Source organism: Pleurodeles waltl, chromosome 4_2 (genome assembly GCF_031143425.1).
Source record: "Pleurodeles waltl isolate 20211129_DDA chromosome 4_2, aPleWal1.hap1.20221129, whole genome shotgun sequence".
Classification (NCBI taxonomy): Eukaryota; Metazoa; Chordata; class Amphibia; order Caudata; family Salamandridae; genus Pleurodeles; species Pleurodeles waltl.
The window spans coordinates 823,358,592-823,372,329 of NC_090443.1; the positions used below are offsets into that span (position 1 = coordinate 823,358,592).

At 44.8% G+C, this 13,738-nt stretch overlaps 1 protein-coding gene across 2 annotated transcripts in view; it reads right to left on the reverse strand.

The window, feature by feature from the left end:
* Window positions 1-13,738, reverse strand: part of ALG6 (ALG6 alpha-1,3-glucosyltransferase) — a 184,353-nt gene that overhangs the window by 36,514 nt on the left and 134,101 nt on the right. For both annotated transcript variants that reach the window (XM_069232524.1, XM_069232525.1), the window contains one exon: window positions 6,198-6,333. In XM_069232524.1, coding sequence (XP_069088625.1) covers window positions 6,198-6,333 — 136 coding nt within the window. The remainder of the gene's footprint in view (window positions 1-6,197; window positions 6,334-13,738) is intronic.

A 13,738-nucleotide genomic window follows, 5' to 3' on the forward strand; every position in this document is an offset into this window, starting at 1 on the left:
CCAGTTGACGCCTGGGCATATTTCTAGAACTCTTTTCCAGATACATGTATTCTCAATAAAATGTCAGGCTTTATGAATGGAGGAGAAAGCACAACTTTACACATCCCTTGACTGATTGTCTCAATAAAAGCGCCAACATTATCTACCAGAATTCACGAGTGCTTTATATGCAGATGTTCTATTGTAGTGTGACAAACTGCAATAGACAGTGCAGACAGAATTGGATAATCCCAACTTCAAGAGGGAGAGTTTAATTCTTGCTTACATATTAAACCTGTAGGAAAGTACCATCTTGCCTGGCATGTTACCCCCATATTTCACTGTATATATGTTGTTTTAGTTGTATGTGTCACTGGGACCCTGCCAGCCAGGGCCCCAGTGCTCATAAGTGTGCCCTGTATGTGTTACCTGTGTTATGATTAACTGTCTCACTGAGGCTCTGCTAATCAGAACCTCAGTGGTTATGCTCTCTCATTTCTTTCCAAATTGTCACTAACAGGCTAGTGACCAATTTTACCAATTTACATTGGCATACTGGAACACCCTTATAATTCCCTAGTAAATGGTACTGAGGTACCCAGGGTATTGGGGTTCCAGGAGATCCCTATGGGCTGCAGCATTTCTTTTGCCACCCATAGGGAGCTCTGACAATTCTTACACAGGCCTGCGCCACTGCAGCCTGAGTGAAATAACGTCCACGTTATTTCACAGCCATTTACCACTGCACTTAAGTAACTTATAAGTCACCTATATGTCTAACCTTTACCTGGTAAAGGTTGGGTGCTAAGTTACTTAGTGTGTGGGCACCCTGGCACTAGCCAAGGTGCCCCCACATTGTTCAGGGCAAATTCCCCGGACTTTGTGAGTGCAGGGACACCATTACACGCGTGCACTATACATAGGTCACTACCTATGTATAGCTTCACAATGGTAACTCCGAACATGGCCATGTGACATGTCTAAGATCATGGAATTGCTCCCCCCAATGCCATCCTGGTATTGGGGAGACAATCCCATGATCCCCCGGGTCTCTAGCACAGACCCGGGTACTGCCAAACTGCCTTTCCTGGGGTTTCACTGCAGCTGCTGCTGCTGCCAACCCCTCAGACAGGTTTCTGCCCTCCTGGGGTCCAGCCAGGCTTGGCAGAACAAAGGACTTCCTCAGAGAGAGGGTGTTACACCCTCTTCCTTTGGAAAAAGGTGTTAGGGCTGGGGAGGAGTAGCCTCCCCCAGCCTCTGGAAATGCTTTCATGGGCACAGATGGTGCCCATTTCTGCATAAGCCAGTCTACACCGGTTCAGGGATCCCCCAGCCCTGCTCTGGCGCGAAACTGGACAAAGGAAAGGGGAGTGACCACTCCCCTGACCTGCACCTCCCCTGGGAGGTGCCCAGAGCTCCTCCAGTGTGCTCCAGACCTCTGCCATCTTGGAAACAGAGGTGCTGCTGGCACACTGGACTGCTCTGAGTGGCCAGGGCCAGCAGGTGACGTCAGAGACTCCTTCTGATAGGCTCCTCCAGGTGTTGCTAGCCTATCCTCTCTCCTAAGTAGCCAAACCTCCTTTTCTGGCTATTTAGGGTCTCTGCTTTGGGGAATTCTTCAGATAACGAATGCAAGAGCTCATCAGAGTTCCTCTGCATCTATCTCTTCACCTTCTGCCAAGGAATCGACTGCTGACCGCACTGGAAGCCTGCAAAACTGCAACAAAGTAGCAAAGACGACTACTGCGACCTTGTAACGCTGATCCTGCCGCCTTCTCGACTGTTTTCCTGGTGGTGCATGCTGTGGGGGTAGTCTGCCTCCTCTCTGCACTAGAAGCTCCGAAGAAATCTCCTGTGGGTCGACGGAATCTTCCCCCTGCAACCGCAGGCACCAAAGAACTGCATCACTGGTCCTCTGGGTCTCCTCTCAGCACGACGAGCGAGGTCTCTTGAACTCAGCAACTCTGTCCAAGTGACTCCCACAGTCCAGTGACTCTTCAGTCCAAGTTTGGTGGAGGTAAGTCCTTGCCTCCCCACGCTAGACTGCATTGCTGGTTACCGCGTGATTTGCAGCTGCTCCGGCTCCTGTGCACTCTTCCACGATTTCCTTCATGCACAGCCAAGCCTGGGTCCCCGGCACTCTAACCTGCAGTGCACGACCTCCTGAGTTGTCCTCTGGCATCGTGGGACCTTCCTTTGTGATTTCGGGTGAGCTCCGGTTCACTCTTCTTCGTAGTGCCTGTTCCGGCACTTCTGCGGGTGCTGCCTGCTCCCGAGTGGACTCCTTGTCTTGCTGGACGCCCCCTCTGTCTCCTCACGCAATTGGCGACATCCTGGTCCCTCCTGGGCCACAGCAGCATCCAAAAACCCTAACCGCGACCCTTGCAGCTAGCAAGGCTGGTTTGCGGTCTTTCTGCAAGAAAACACCTCTGCAAGCTTCTTCACGACGTGGGACATCCATCCTCCAAAGGGGAAGTTTCTAGCCCTCTTTGTTCTTGCAGAATCCACAGCTTCTACCATCTGGTGGCAGCTTCTTTGCACCAACAGCTGGCATTTCCTGGGCATCTGCCCACTCCCGACTTGATCGTGACTTTTGGACTTGGTCCCCTTGTTCCACAGGTACTCTTGTCTGGAAATCCATTGTTGTTGCATTGCTGGTGTTGGTCTTCCTTGCAGAATTCCCCTATCACGACTTCTGTGCTCTCTGGGGAACGTAGGTGCACTTTGCACCCACTTTTCAGGGTCTTGGGGTGGGCTATTTTTCTAACCCTCACTGTTTTCTTACAGTCCCAGCGACCCTCTACGAGCTCAGATAGGTTTGGGGTCCATTTGTGGTTCGCATTCCACTTCTAGAGTATATGGTTTGTGTTGCCCCATCCCTATGTGCTCCCATTGCATTCTATTGTGACTATACATTGTTTGCACTGTTTTCTATTGCTATTACTGCATATTTTGGTATTGTGTACATATATCTTGTGTATATTTGCTATCCTCATACTGAGGGTACTCACTGAGATACTTTGGAATATTGTCATAAAAATAAAGTACCTTTATTTTTAGTATATCTGTGTATTGTGTTTTCTTATGATATTGTGCATATGACACCAGTGGTATAGTGGGAGGTTTGCATGTCTCCTAGTTCAGCCTAAGCTGCTCTGCTAAGCTACCATTTTCTATCAGCCTAAGCTGCTAGACACCTCTTCTACACTAATAAGGGATAACTGGACCTGGTGCAGAGTGTAAGTACCCCTTGGTACCACTACAAACCAGGCCAGCCTCCTACAAAACCACAATAGATCTTTAAACAAGCATGTGCAAAGCCTGAGTGGGCCTCTGAAAGTGTCGGTTAATGGGATCCCTTGTTGAAACACAGCAAAACTAGCAGGACGCGCTCCGCACATGGTATTGTCAATTAGCATGTTCCTGAAATGTGCCTAGACCGACAGTAGCATGTCTCACAGGCATCTGTCCACGCCAAAAATGTGAAAGTAAAATCCTATAACATTCAAATGTTTTTTTTTAGATCTGAGGACACACTATACCTCTGGTCTGTTACATAAGGGACACATTGCTTACATATCTGAGCTTATTTAAACCTTGTTGCTGCAATGACAGAGTTAAACAGTAATAAATCAAGAATTCTAAAGACATTAGCACTTGCGCTGGGATCATATTCAAAATTAAATTTGTAACCACAGCGATCTTGCTCATGAAACTCAGCCCTCCCACAGCTGCTTGTCACAGCTGTGTAGACATAACATAAAGTACGCCAAGAGCACCAACGAGTAATCCATCTTTCTCAGGCCCCCTCGAGCAGTACATAACATGCTCTTCAAATCTGCTGAAGATTACAAGTGAGCAGGGGAGGTTGGCAGCGCCAGTAAAGAGACAAGCCGCCTAATAGCCAATGAAAGATTGTACACCCCTCAGCATGTGTTGCGCGTCTGTAATTGGGATCCGTGTCAAAGGGCCCGTTATAGGCACACCAGGATAAACTTACCGCCACTGCTTGCGTAGACGATTTCTCAGTTTATCTGGATTAACGGGCAAATAAGCCGCCGACCTCTTCAACTCTGAAAACGTTTGGGCTAATATTAGCTACAAAACACACATTTCCTCTCTGCACTATTTGTTGACACAAGGCTTTTCTTCTGAACACGGAAATCGCTGAAGATGATGTGGGTGGGGCTGTGAATAACGCATGACAGGTAATCACATTTTTACCTTCAAATATTGTCTTATCCATCTACTACCACTTGGCTAATGTTTTATTGACTTTCTTAACCTGCAGAATGACTGGTAAATATGACTTTGAACGTGCCCGATACACATAGGTGTTTCTATTAATGCATATTGACATGGCTGCCCTGACCAGCAACAGTAATTATTCTTTGTGTAACAACTTTCTATTCTAATTTTCAGGGTCAATACTAATAATGAGTTTTTAATTTGTGTCATACACAAGTTGTGCATGCCAGGTCTACCCTGAATTGCAGCTGCGATTACTATTTGTGGAATAAATATCAGTGCCATGAAGTTATGTCGTATTTTATCCTGCCTAACAAACGCTAATCAGTTTTCATTTGGTTTGTTTGTGAATTTTATGGATATTCTGCTTTTCTTCAACATTAATTAAAGTCGGTGTACTAATTATATTTTTCCAGGTGATACAGTCCATGTACATTCGACTTTTGTATCAATGTGCACGCACAGCGCTCTGAAACGCGAAGAGGAGATTTCACGCTGTACAAGAAAACTTTAAACAAATAAAACCAATGAACACCCCCAGGTCAGATTTCACAACGTTGTGCTCCTTGTGTGTGGGTGTAAAGTGCCATACCATGGACCTACAGGCATACTGTATACCTTGTCTCAGTTTCCCTAGGATACAATTGGAGCTTTTGCAAAAGGCAGTAGGGCTCGTTCTGCAAGTGTTTTTCACAAGATGGGTATTTCATTCTGGGTGAAGAGCCTTTCATATTCAGTTCTACTGCACCGCTTTGCTGCTTTAAAGCAGAAGCACCTCATACTTTGTACAAATATTGTCCTGTCCTGGTTGAACATTCGTTTCTTCTTTTCCTACAAATAGAAATCAGCATCCATATTATGAGAAGCGTCTAGATGTATGCACACTCCGTGCGTGCTCCTTGTGCATAACCGGTATGCCACGTCTTGAAATTCATGGGACAACTGTTGTACTGTGTTTTCCTAACATTGTATTACATAAAACGATATTACACACACACACTCATATATATATATATATATATACAGAGAGAGAGAGAGAGCGAGAAAGAGAATCATTTGGTATGGGTTTTACAGCCTAACACACTGTAAGTAAACTCAGCATTCGCCTACATTAGCAGATTAAAATTGGATACTGGGCTTGGTAGACTAAACTGTCCAAAACGCCTACTTACCCAAGAAGGGGCCAACCCTTTATTAATGCCCTAAAGAAAAATTTAGCCCGAGGTGTCTTAAAAGGTCTCTTCAGTTCAGCTGATTTACCCACAGATATACAAACATTCTGAGCCAAACAGGGCCCTCCAGAGGACGCAATTTCACACCCAGAGACCTGGATACTTTAAAACTGCTTGGTTGTAATTTAAAAGTAATTCTATATAGCCAAACAAATTACATGCCCAGACATTGAAATTATTCTGGCCGCACGCGAAGCACTATTAATACAATGACAAATAAAGGCATTCGTAAAGACCTGAAAACTGAAGTAAAAACTGGAGTACGTGGATGCTTTTATAGGAGTTCCTTATTTGTTCGTCTGGAGATTATTGCAAATGAACATTGTACCAGAACAGCAAAAGGTGTTTTCCCAATAAACAGTGAAATGAGCACTGAAACAGGTAGCAATATGCCAATTTTAAATATAATACTCAGAGACGTAAGGTTTGGAAAAGGGTGTCTAGTAAATTTGTTTTCAGAAATTTGTGCAAATTCTATGTATTCGTACTGAGACTTACATGAAATAAAAGAGCATTCCACACCCTCCAAATGGCTAATAATTGGATATTGTGTCCAAAGACAGCTATGCAGTGAAAAGGAAATAAATGAGTACTGAACAAGTAACATGGGATATGATTTCTGTGTCCCTGGGTGCTTGTAATAAGACGTTCATGAAGTAATGGGAAAAGTTTCGTGCAGATACAGAAGACAAAAAAAACAACCATGACAGTTACACTAAAACATAAAAGTAGACATGCCTCAAACAGTCCTCGGTCAACTGGGAATAGTCTTCGGAACACCTGAAGTACTTGCTCCACATCCGACAAAAATGGTAACCAACAGAGGGCGAAGGACGCCATCACAGTGAAAGCAATTTTAATGAATAAGAAAAACCTAAAAAACGGAGACACATTTGTTAGTCACGCATACAGTAAGAAGGCTCTAAATCAAAAGAGTGACATCTGCTTACTTGATCATGCAAAGGTTTCATATTATTGGCTGCACACAACTCCTACATACCTAAGGATACTATGAAACAGACACAGGAGTTATTCAATACCTCTTCAGATAAATAAAAGCCTATGTTTGAAGATATTGTTTGGCACTCACTGTAGATCAGTAATAGATTCACGTCATTATTTGATTTTTCAAAAACATTTTATCGTCACTTTGATAAGCCACGACATTAACTCCAATAAGTGGTTTAATTGTGATTGGTGTTGTGTTCCCTCAGGAATAGATGGGTGCTTTTTCTGGTTTCTTTATTTTAACAAACATTGGAAAAACCAATAGGTCTGGTGTTGCCTGTCGTCTTTTGGCCTTTAATTCTTGTTTTGTTCTCTCATGGTTTTTGGAAAACATTATTGATGGGGAAGCTGCCGAGTCCTCATCAAATAAAAAAATAAAAAACACACAAACTACAAAATAGTTTGGCTAAATGCAAAAGAAATGCCCCCAAAAAGGTAAAGAAAGGCACACATTAATATACTAGTCACTGGCACTAAAGGGAACTATTTTGAGGGAGGAGATGTGCTCCCTGTGAAAGTGCAGCATGCTGTAACGTAGAACTCAGATAATGGCTGAAGTGGGCTGACCCATAGCCCTATGATGCGTGGGTAGGATAAAAAATGTGAATGAGACAAAAACAGACTAATGAGTGAAATCTGGTAGAAAATATCTATAAGTAACTGTGTTATACACATAAGTTTAGTAATAAATGTCTTGGCTCACACTGGAGGAAAAAAGCGAATCGGTCTGGCATTGGCTGCCAGCTTCTTGTCTTTGCTCAGTTTTTTGTAATGTTTTTATAAATCTTTATTACAAATAGAGAGGGTGTACAAGTTAGATAGAAAGACTTACATGGATAGAGAGGGAAAGAAAGATGATTGCATAGACGGAGAGCTAGATAGAGAGGCTTGTATACATAGTGAATGTTGCACAGATGGAGGGTGTTGCCTAGAGAGGCAGTTATAACACTAGAGTTGCAAAGAAAGACAGATACAATTGTATAAACTGACAGACCAATAGCGTTGTGAAGAGACACAGATAGAAAAATAGACAGATAGCTAGCTAGCTAGCTAGATAGATACATACACAGACAGTGATAGACAGATAGGTAACTAGAGAGGCAGATAGACAGAGACAGAAAAATGGACAGATAGTACAGGAAATTGGAATAAATAGTTTAGCTTCAATTAGTAATTTAATAGGCAAATACCCAGCATGAAATACAAGAGTACTTCATGCAAACTAGAAAGACACACAAGCTTGTTTTCCTATGCAGATGACACTCAGATAATTGTCTCCCTACTACTTAAGGAAACTCACAGCTCTGATGCTCGGAATATCTGCCTCATGAAAGTAGCCGCTGGGATGAACAACAATTTTCTTAAACTGAATGGGGATAAGACTGAAGTTTTGCTGGTGGGCAACCAACCCCATCTCTGGAAGCCACATCTTTGGCCTGAAGTCCTTGGTACCCCTCTGACTCTGGTCCCTGTAGTCAAGAAACTAGGACTCTGGCTTAATGAAAAGCTTTCAATTAATTACCAAATCACTTAAGTAGCCTCTACCAGCTTGGCGTTCTGAGATGACTGAGAAAAATCCTTTGACTTCTACCCATCTCTGCCCAAGAAGCAGTAGTGCAAGCATTGCTTTTCACCGGGCTGGACTGTATTAACATCCTTTACCTGGGGGCCCCTAAGGCTTCACTTAGGCAGCCCCAGGTAGCCCAGAATGCAGCTGCCAGGCTACTATTTCCTCTGCCTAAACATTCTTCTATCTCCACCCTCCTTCACATTTGTCATTGGCTTCCAACTGAGAAGGGAAGCCATTTCAAAGCTCTGTGCTACATGCATAAGGCTATGTCAAAGACAGGGCCAATTTAACTTAGATCTCTGGGGGTACCATACCCTATCATCCCAGTCAACTTCTTCAATATTGCAATAGCAATCGTTCCACAGTTCCTGTGGTTGGTCTTTCTCCTATCTGGGTCCTAAAATGTGGAATTCTCTGCCTGTTGCTATGAGGTCCTGTCAATCCTTTGCGGTTTTCTGAAAACTCCTAAAGACATGGCTCTTTTGAACCATGTCTCTATGATAAGACTCCGACGGTATTCCAAAAACGCTTAGCGTTGGGAAACACTGCTAGGGTAGCTATGCACTTTACAAAACCATATAATAATAATAATAAAAGTATTAACAGAGACATAAACTTATAAAGCTGTACTGTGCCCTGTGCTTAAATCCAAAGCAAAGGGGAGAGCTGGTATCACATAAGGCTATAATCACAAATTCAACACTAAGGTAAAAATTAAGTAAAAATCAAAACACTGGCACTGAAGGGAACTGCCTTTTGTGCGGCTTGCTCCTTCAGACACAGCAAAATTCAGTCACTGCAAGTAAAGCTAGCCAGTGGCTGAAGCAGGCTGACCCACTGCCACATGCTGTAGTGGGCAGAAGCAAAATGTAAATGACACGACAAGAAAGCAACGCACGAAGAGAGGTGGGTGAAAGCCCTTTTAAGTAAGTATATTATTATACATATAATTTTAGTAAATCAAGAGGTTTTAATGAACCACAGATCTAAAAAAAAACAAAAAAAATAAAAAAAAAAAAAGGTAACTGTCTTGACGTATACGTTTTCTGTGTCTAACCAGGCTATATCCTCCAGTAAAACTGGTTTGTAAGGATTTTGCTGAATGCGCTTAAATCAAAGATTGCCTGTAAGGATATGTTACCATTTAAGCAGCCGCCCTTTTACAAGAAAATGTCCACTATTCACAATGCAGTCACACTCGGACTATTTTCAAGATGATTTTCTTTCCATATACAAGAGGTAGGGTGTTGTGGTCCCTATATACTACAGAGACATCAAATGAAGCCCAGCTCTCACTGAACACGTTAAGTGCAAATGCTCCTCTATTGGATAACTGGGAGGATGGGGAAGTGAGCAAAGCTGTGTTTCACAGAATGGCATGGCTTTCTACCTATTCTCAACATCATGATTTAGTCAAACTACGAATGAAGAACAAGTTACTAATCTTCAGTAACCCTCTTTTCAGTGGATATTCTATATAGCGAAGATTCCTTATCTTAGAATACTACCTAGGCTCAAGACAGGACCTGGTAATTCCTTCAGAGTGGTCTTGTGTTCGGTTAGGTGGTGCTGCGCATTTAAATGCCACCCCTATGAGCTGGTGTCAGTTTCTTATTTTTCCCATTTCTACGCCCTCAGATATGATGTGTGAACAAATGTTGGTACTACTGTGCTCAGTACTAGCTTACTGGCCACTACACAGATCAGGGAAGTAGGATGGAAGTGAGGAATATGCAGTTAGAGTATCCATCACAAAGAGTATTACAGAAGGTAACTTGTTCTGATAGAGACTTCTCGTTGCAGATTCCTGTTATGTTATTAGTATTTGTAGGATGTGCATATTATCTGAGATGGTATTCTCGCACCTGCGAAGGAGCAACAGGGCCTTTCTGAAGGAGGTCTATTGGAAGAGTCAGGTCCTCATTTTCTTGCAGAGTTACAGGACAGAGCTGCCAGCTGTGAAGTACAAATGAAGCTCATACCAAACTTTAGAAACGGTGCTTGAGAAGGAGCATCCCTCACCTTTAACATGTTGGAATAGGGGGTTAGGGGATGTGTGCTGGATAATGCTAGCCAGAGGAGTTTTCTGGAGCAGGTGTGGAAGTGGATGCAGTTGTTGAGGTAGGTGGAACCTAAATTGTGCATAGCTGTATAGCTGTGTGCAAGTTTTTTAAAGAAGGAGCATTTATTGGTAGCCAGTGTAGGTTTTTGAGGCTCAAGAAGGACCCTTCGGGCACTCCTCAGATGACCTTTTGTGGCATTGGGCAGGTATGAGGGTGGCCTGACCAACTGGGTGTATTCAGTGAGGAATGAGCTTAGCCATCATAGAGCAGCGAAGCGAATAACAGCCTCATGGAGATGTTGAATGAGGATAGGGTAGGAGAATGTTGTGATTGTGAAGGGTCTATAAGGTGGTTTGCACTCAGGTGGTTGGCCAGGCGAGAATTCAGTTTTTCCAGGGCTTTGGCTGGACAGGGAAGGAGGGAGATCAGTCTGTAGTTGGCCATGGTCTGGGGATCTTCTGATGGTTTCTTGAGTAGGGGTAGGGTAGTGGCATCTTTCCAGGAATCCAGGTAGGTAGCGCTGGTGAGTGACAGGTTTAGATGAGGTCGAGAACTTTAGAAAAGACGTAGTGAGTGCATGGTATTGACAGCTTTCCTGGTGGTGATCACTGGCTAGCACGTCACAGTGATTTCTTGGGTGGCGTTTTTCTTTTTTCAAACCTTTAATTATTTAGTTTTATAGTTACAAGTAAACAACCAAGCAGCATGATTAATATTGGGAATATACATATCTCACAGGATGTTAAGTTACAGTAGCATAGCACTGTTCAGGAGACAAGTATTTAAAAGCAGTATCATGACACAGTGTAACAGCGCAATCAGTGATATTCCAAATGAGGAAGACCACACATCTACGAATACCAGTCAGTATCGTCACCACTCAAGCGAACAAAGCCCTCACACAGGGCTGCGCATGAGGCCAAATCATCCTGAAGCTTCTCATCTTTCCGAGTATGCTTCATGTGCTGCTCCTTTGCCAGTCACCACTCTGTCACATCCCTTACCCAGAAGTCCACTGAGAGGGCCCCACCCAGGTAATGGCCACCCTCCTCCTGGACAACACCAAGGCTAGTTGCAAGAACTTGTAGGGCATTTTTAACCCCTCGTACCTAGCAATGCTCCCAGCAGACAGAACTGAGCCGTAAGTTCACCCCACAGGGCTGTGGTAAGCACACGTCTATCTACCACTGTAGTCCAATAAGCCTTCATCTGCGGGCAACTCCAGGTCAAATACAGAAAGTCCGCACTCACGTTGCCACAACGAAGACAAACATTGTCGCGGTCCGGAGATATCTGGCTCAAAGTCAGGGGCGTCATGTAGGTATGGTGGAGAACATTTTTGTTAACTTAAATCTAGCATTGCTGGAGACCAATCCTGTCAGGACACACACCCTTGCCAAGTCCTCATCCTAAAGCGGGTCCCCAAGATCAGTGTCCCATGCCAACTGAGCCCACAGGGGGCAGTGAGCAACGTCCGCCACCATGGCCCTATAAAGCAAAGACACTAGATGACGCCCTAACCCACTAGTCACATGCCCTCCAGCGTACTGGATGAGGCGAGTGCCACAGGGTACGTGGTCCCGGCCTGATGGGCAAACTTCTCCTAAGCCGGCATAGTGGAGAAAGTGGCCAGGCCCCACTCTAAACTCAAGTTGCGCATCCTCAAAGGGGATGAAGTGCTCATTAGTGTATAAATCCCCCAGCTACTCGCAACCCCTATCCCACCATGCCTGGAATGACATAATGGCTTCTATGCGCCAGATCTTTCCAAGAATCCATATCAGCATCTCATGGGGGAACAGAGCCCTCCAAAGTACTACCGACACCAGCCGCTGCCACACACGTGGTGTTTGCCAAATCACATAGTGGAGTTCCACTGAAATTCCTGACTCTTCTATCAACAACTTTGGGAGAATAGCCCCACCTATCATTCTAGCCACCAACCACCTTTCCCCGATTACTGCCTACTATCAGCCACCTGGCCGCATGCTGCATATGGGCCGGAAAATAATAAAACTTCAGTTGCGGTGCCTCCAACCCACCCTCCTCATAGCTCTTCATGAAGGTCTCCTGTGCCACTCTGCTGCGCTTACCCACCCAAAGAAGGGAAGCGAGCACTGAAAGTAGTTGCCTGAACACTCTGTAGGGCAGTGGGCATGAGGCATTCTGAATTGCATAAAGACAAAGGGGAAGAAGTACCATTTTAGAAACAGCAATCCTGCCCAGAAGCGACAGCAGCAATGTATTCCAAAACTTCACAGAAGAACGTAACAAATCCAGTACCGTACCAAACTTGTATCACAGCTGCCTCACTGTCATGTACCTGGGACCATCACTCCCAGATACCAAAAGTTGTCTAACTCCCACTGTAGCCCCAGGTCTACAAGTTGGTCAATCAGGAACCCCACCAATGTCGCCAGCGGGAACAGGAATGACTTTCTATGAATCAGGTGCAGCACAAACTCTTCCCCAAACTCATCTAATAAACACAGCAGTATGCCCAGCAACTCCCTAGGGACCCTAGGATACACCAAAGCGTCGTCCACGTATTGCGACAAAAGGTGCCACATCGCTCCCATTTATATAACCCAGCCATGCAGTTCCTAGCAGACCCAAATCACCATAGTCTCCAGCACCAATGCAAACAACAGGGGTGACAACAGAGAACCTTGCCTGGTGCCCCTCCCCAGTTCCCAATTGTCTGACCGACAACTTCCCAGCTAGACCTTGGTGCTGGGGTGAGTATATAGCAAATGGACATAAGCCCGAAAATTCAGGCCAAATGCCATAACCCTCAAGACCTCCAGGAGATACCCCAGTCCAAGGTATTGAAAGCTTTTTCGATATCAATGGAGACCAACGCCATTTCCTCGCTCATACCTTCTACTTCATGTAAGTTGCACGTAAGTCTCCTCAGATTCATCCCTGTGTTATGACCTGGTCCTCATGTCCCAGGTCCCTCATGATAGGGCTCAGGGGGTTAGCCAACATTTTACATAGAATTTTTTCATCCATATTCATCATTGTAAGCAGAAGATATGCTGCTGGGTCCGTCCTGTCCCTTCCTGGCTTTGGTAACATGCAGATATGCCCCTCCCTCAGTCTGAGGCAGGAGAATCTGCTCTCTCCCCCCTTCAAGCCCCTGTTTGAGTGCAGCTGAATATTCCTGGTACAATTCCACCGGGAAGACATCCCCTCAGGAGCCTTATTCCTGGGAAACATCCTCAGCGCGCCCTCATCAAGAGTGAGGTCAGAGTCCAGGGCAGCATCCACTTCCCCATCCACCCGCAGGATCTTGAGCTGCCCAAGAAAAGCCTGAATGTGACAATCTATCATTATCTGGAGGGAGTCTACACTGGGGACGTGAATATTACAAACTGTGACCACCACCACAGTCTGAGAAGCCGCTGAATGCTGTCCACTGCACTCAAGTGTGTTATAGGGGTAACTGCCGCCTCCCTATGCAAAAAGATTCTCTGATTTGTAAGCCTCCCTATGCAAACATTGTCGATACTGTTTCAGTGTGTACAGATTTAATCTATCCCAGATGTCCGCAATGCAGAGGCGCACCTCTGCTTTCTCCCTTGGGAGCCCTGGATCGGACAACCCCTGCATCTCCAAGTCAGCCAATCTGAAGC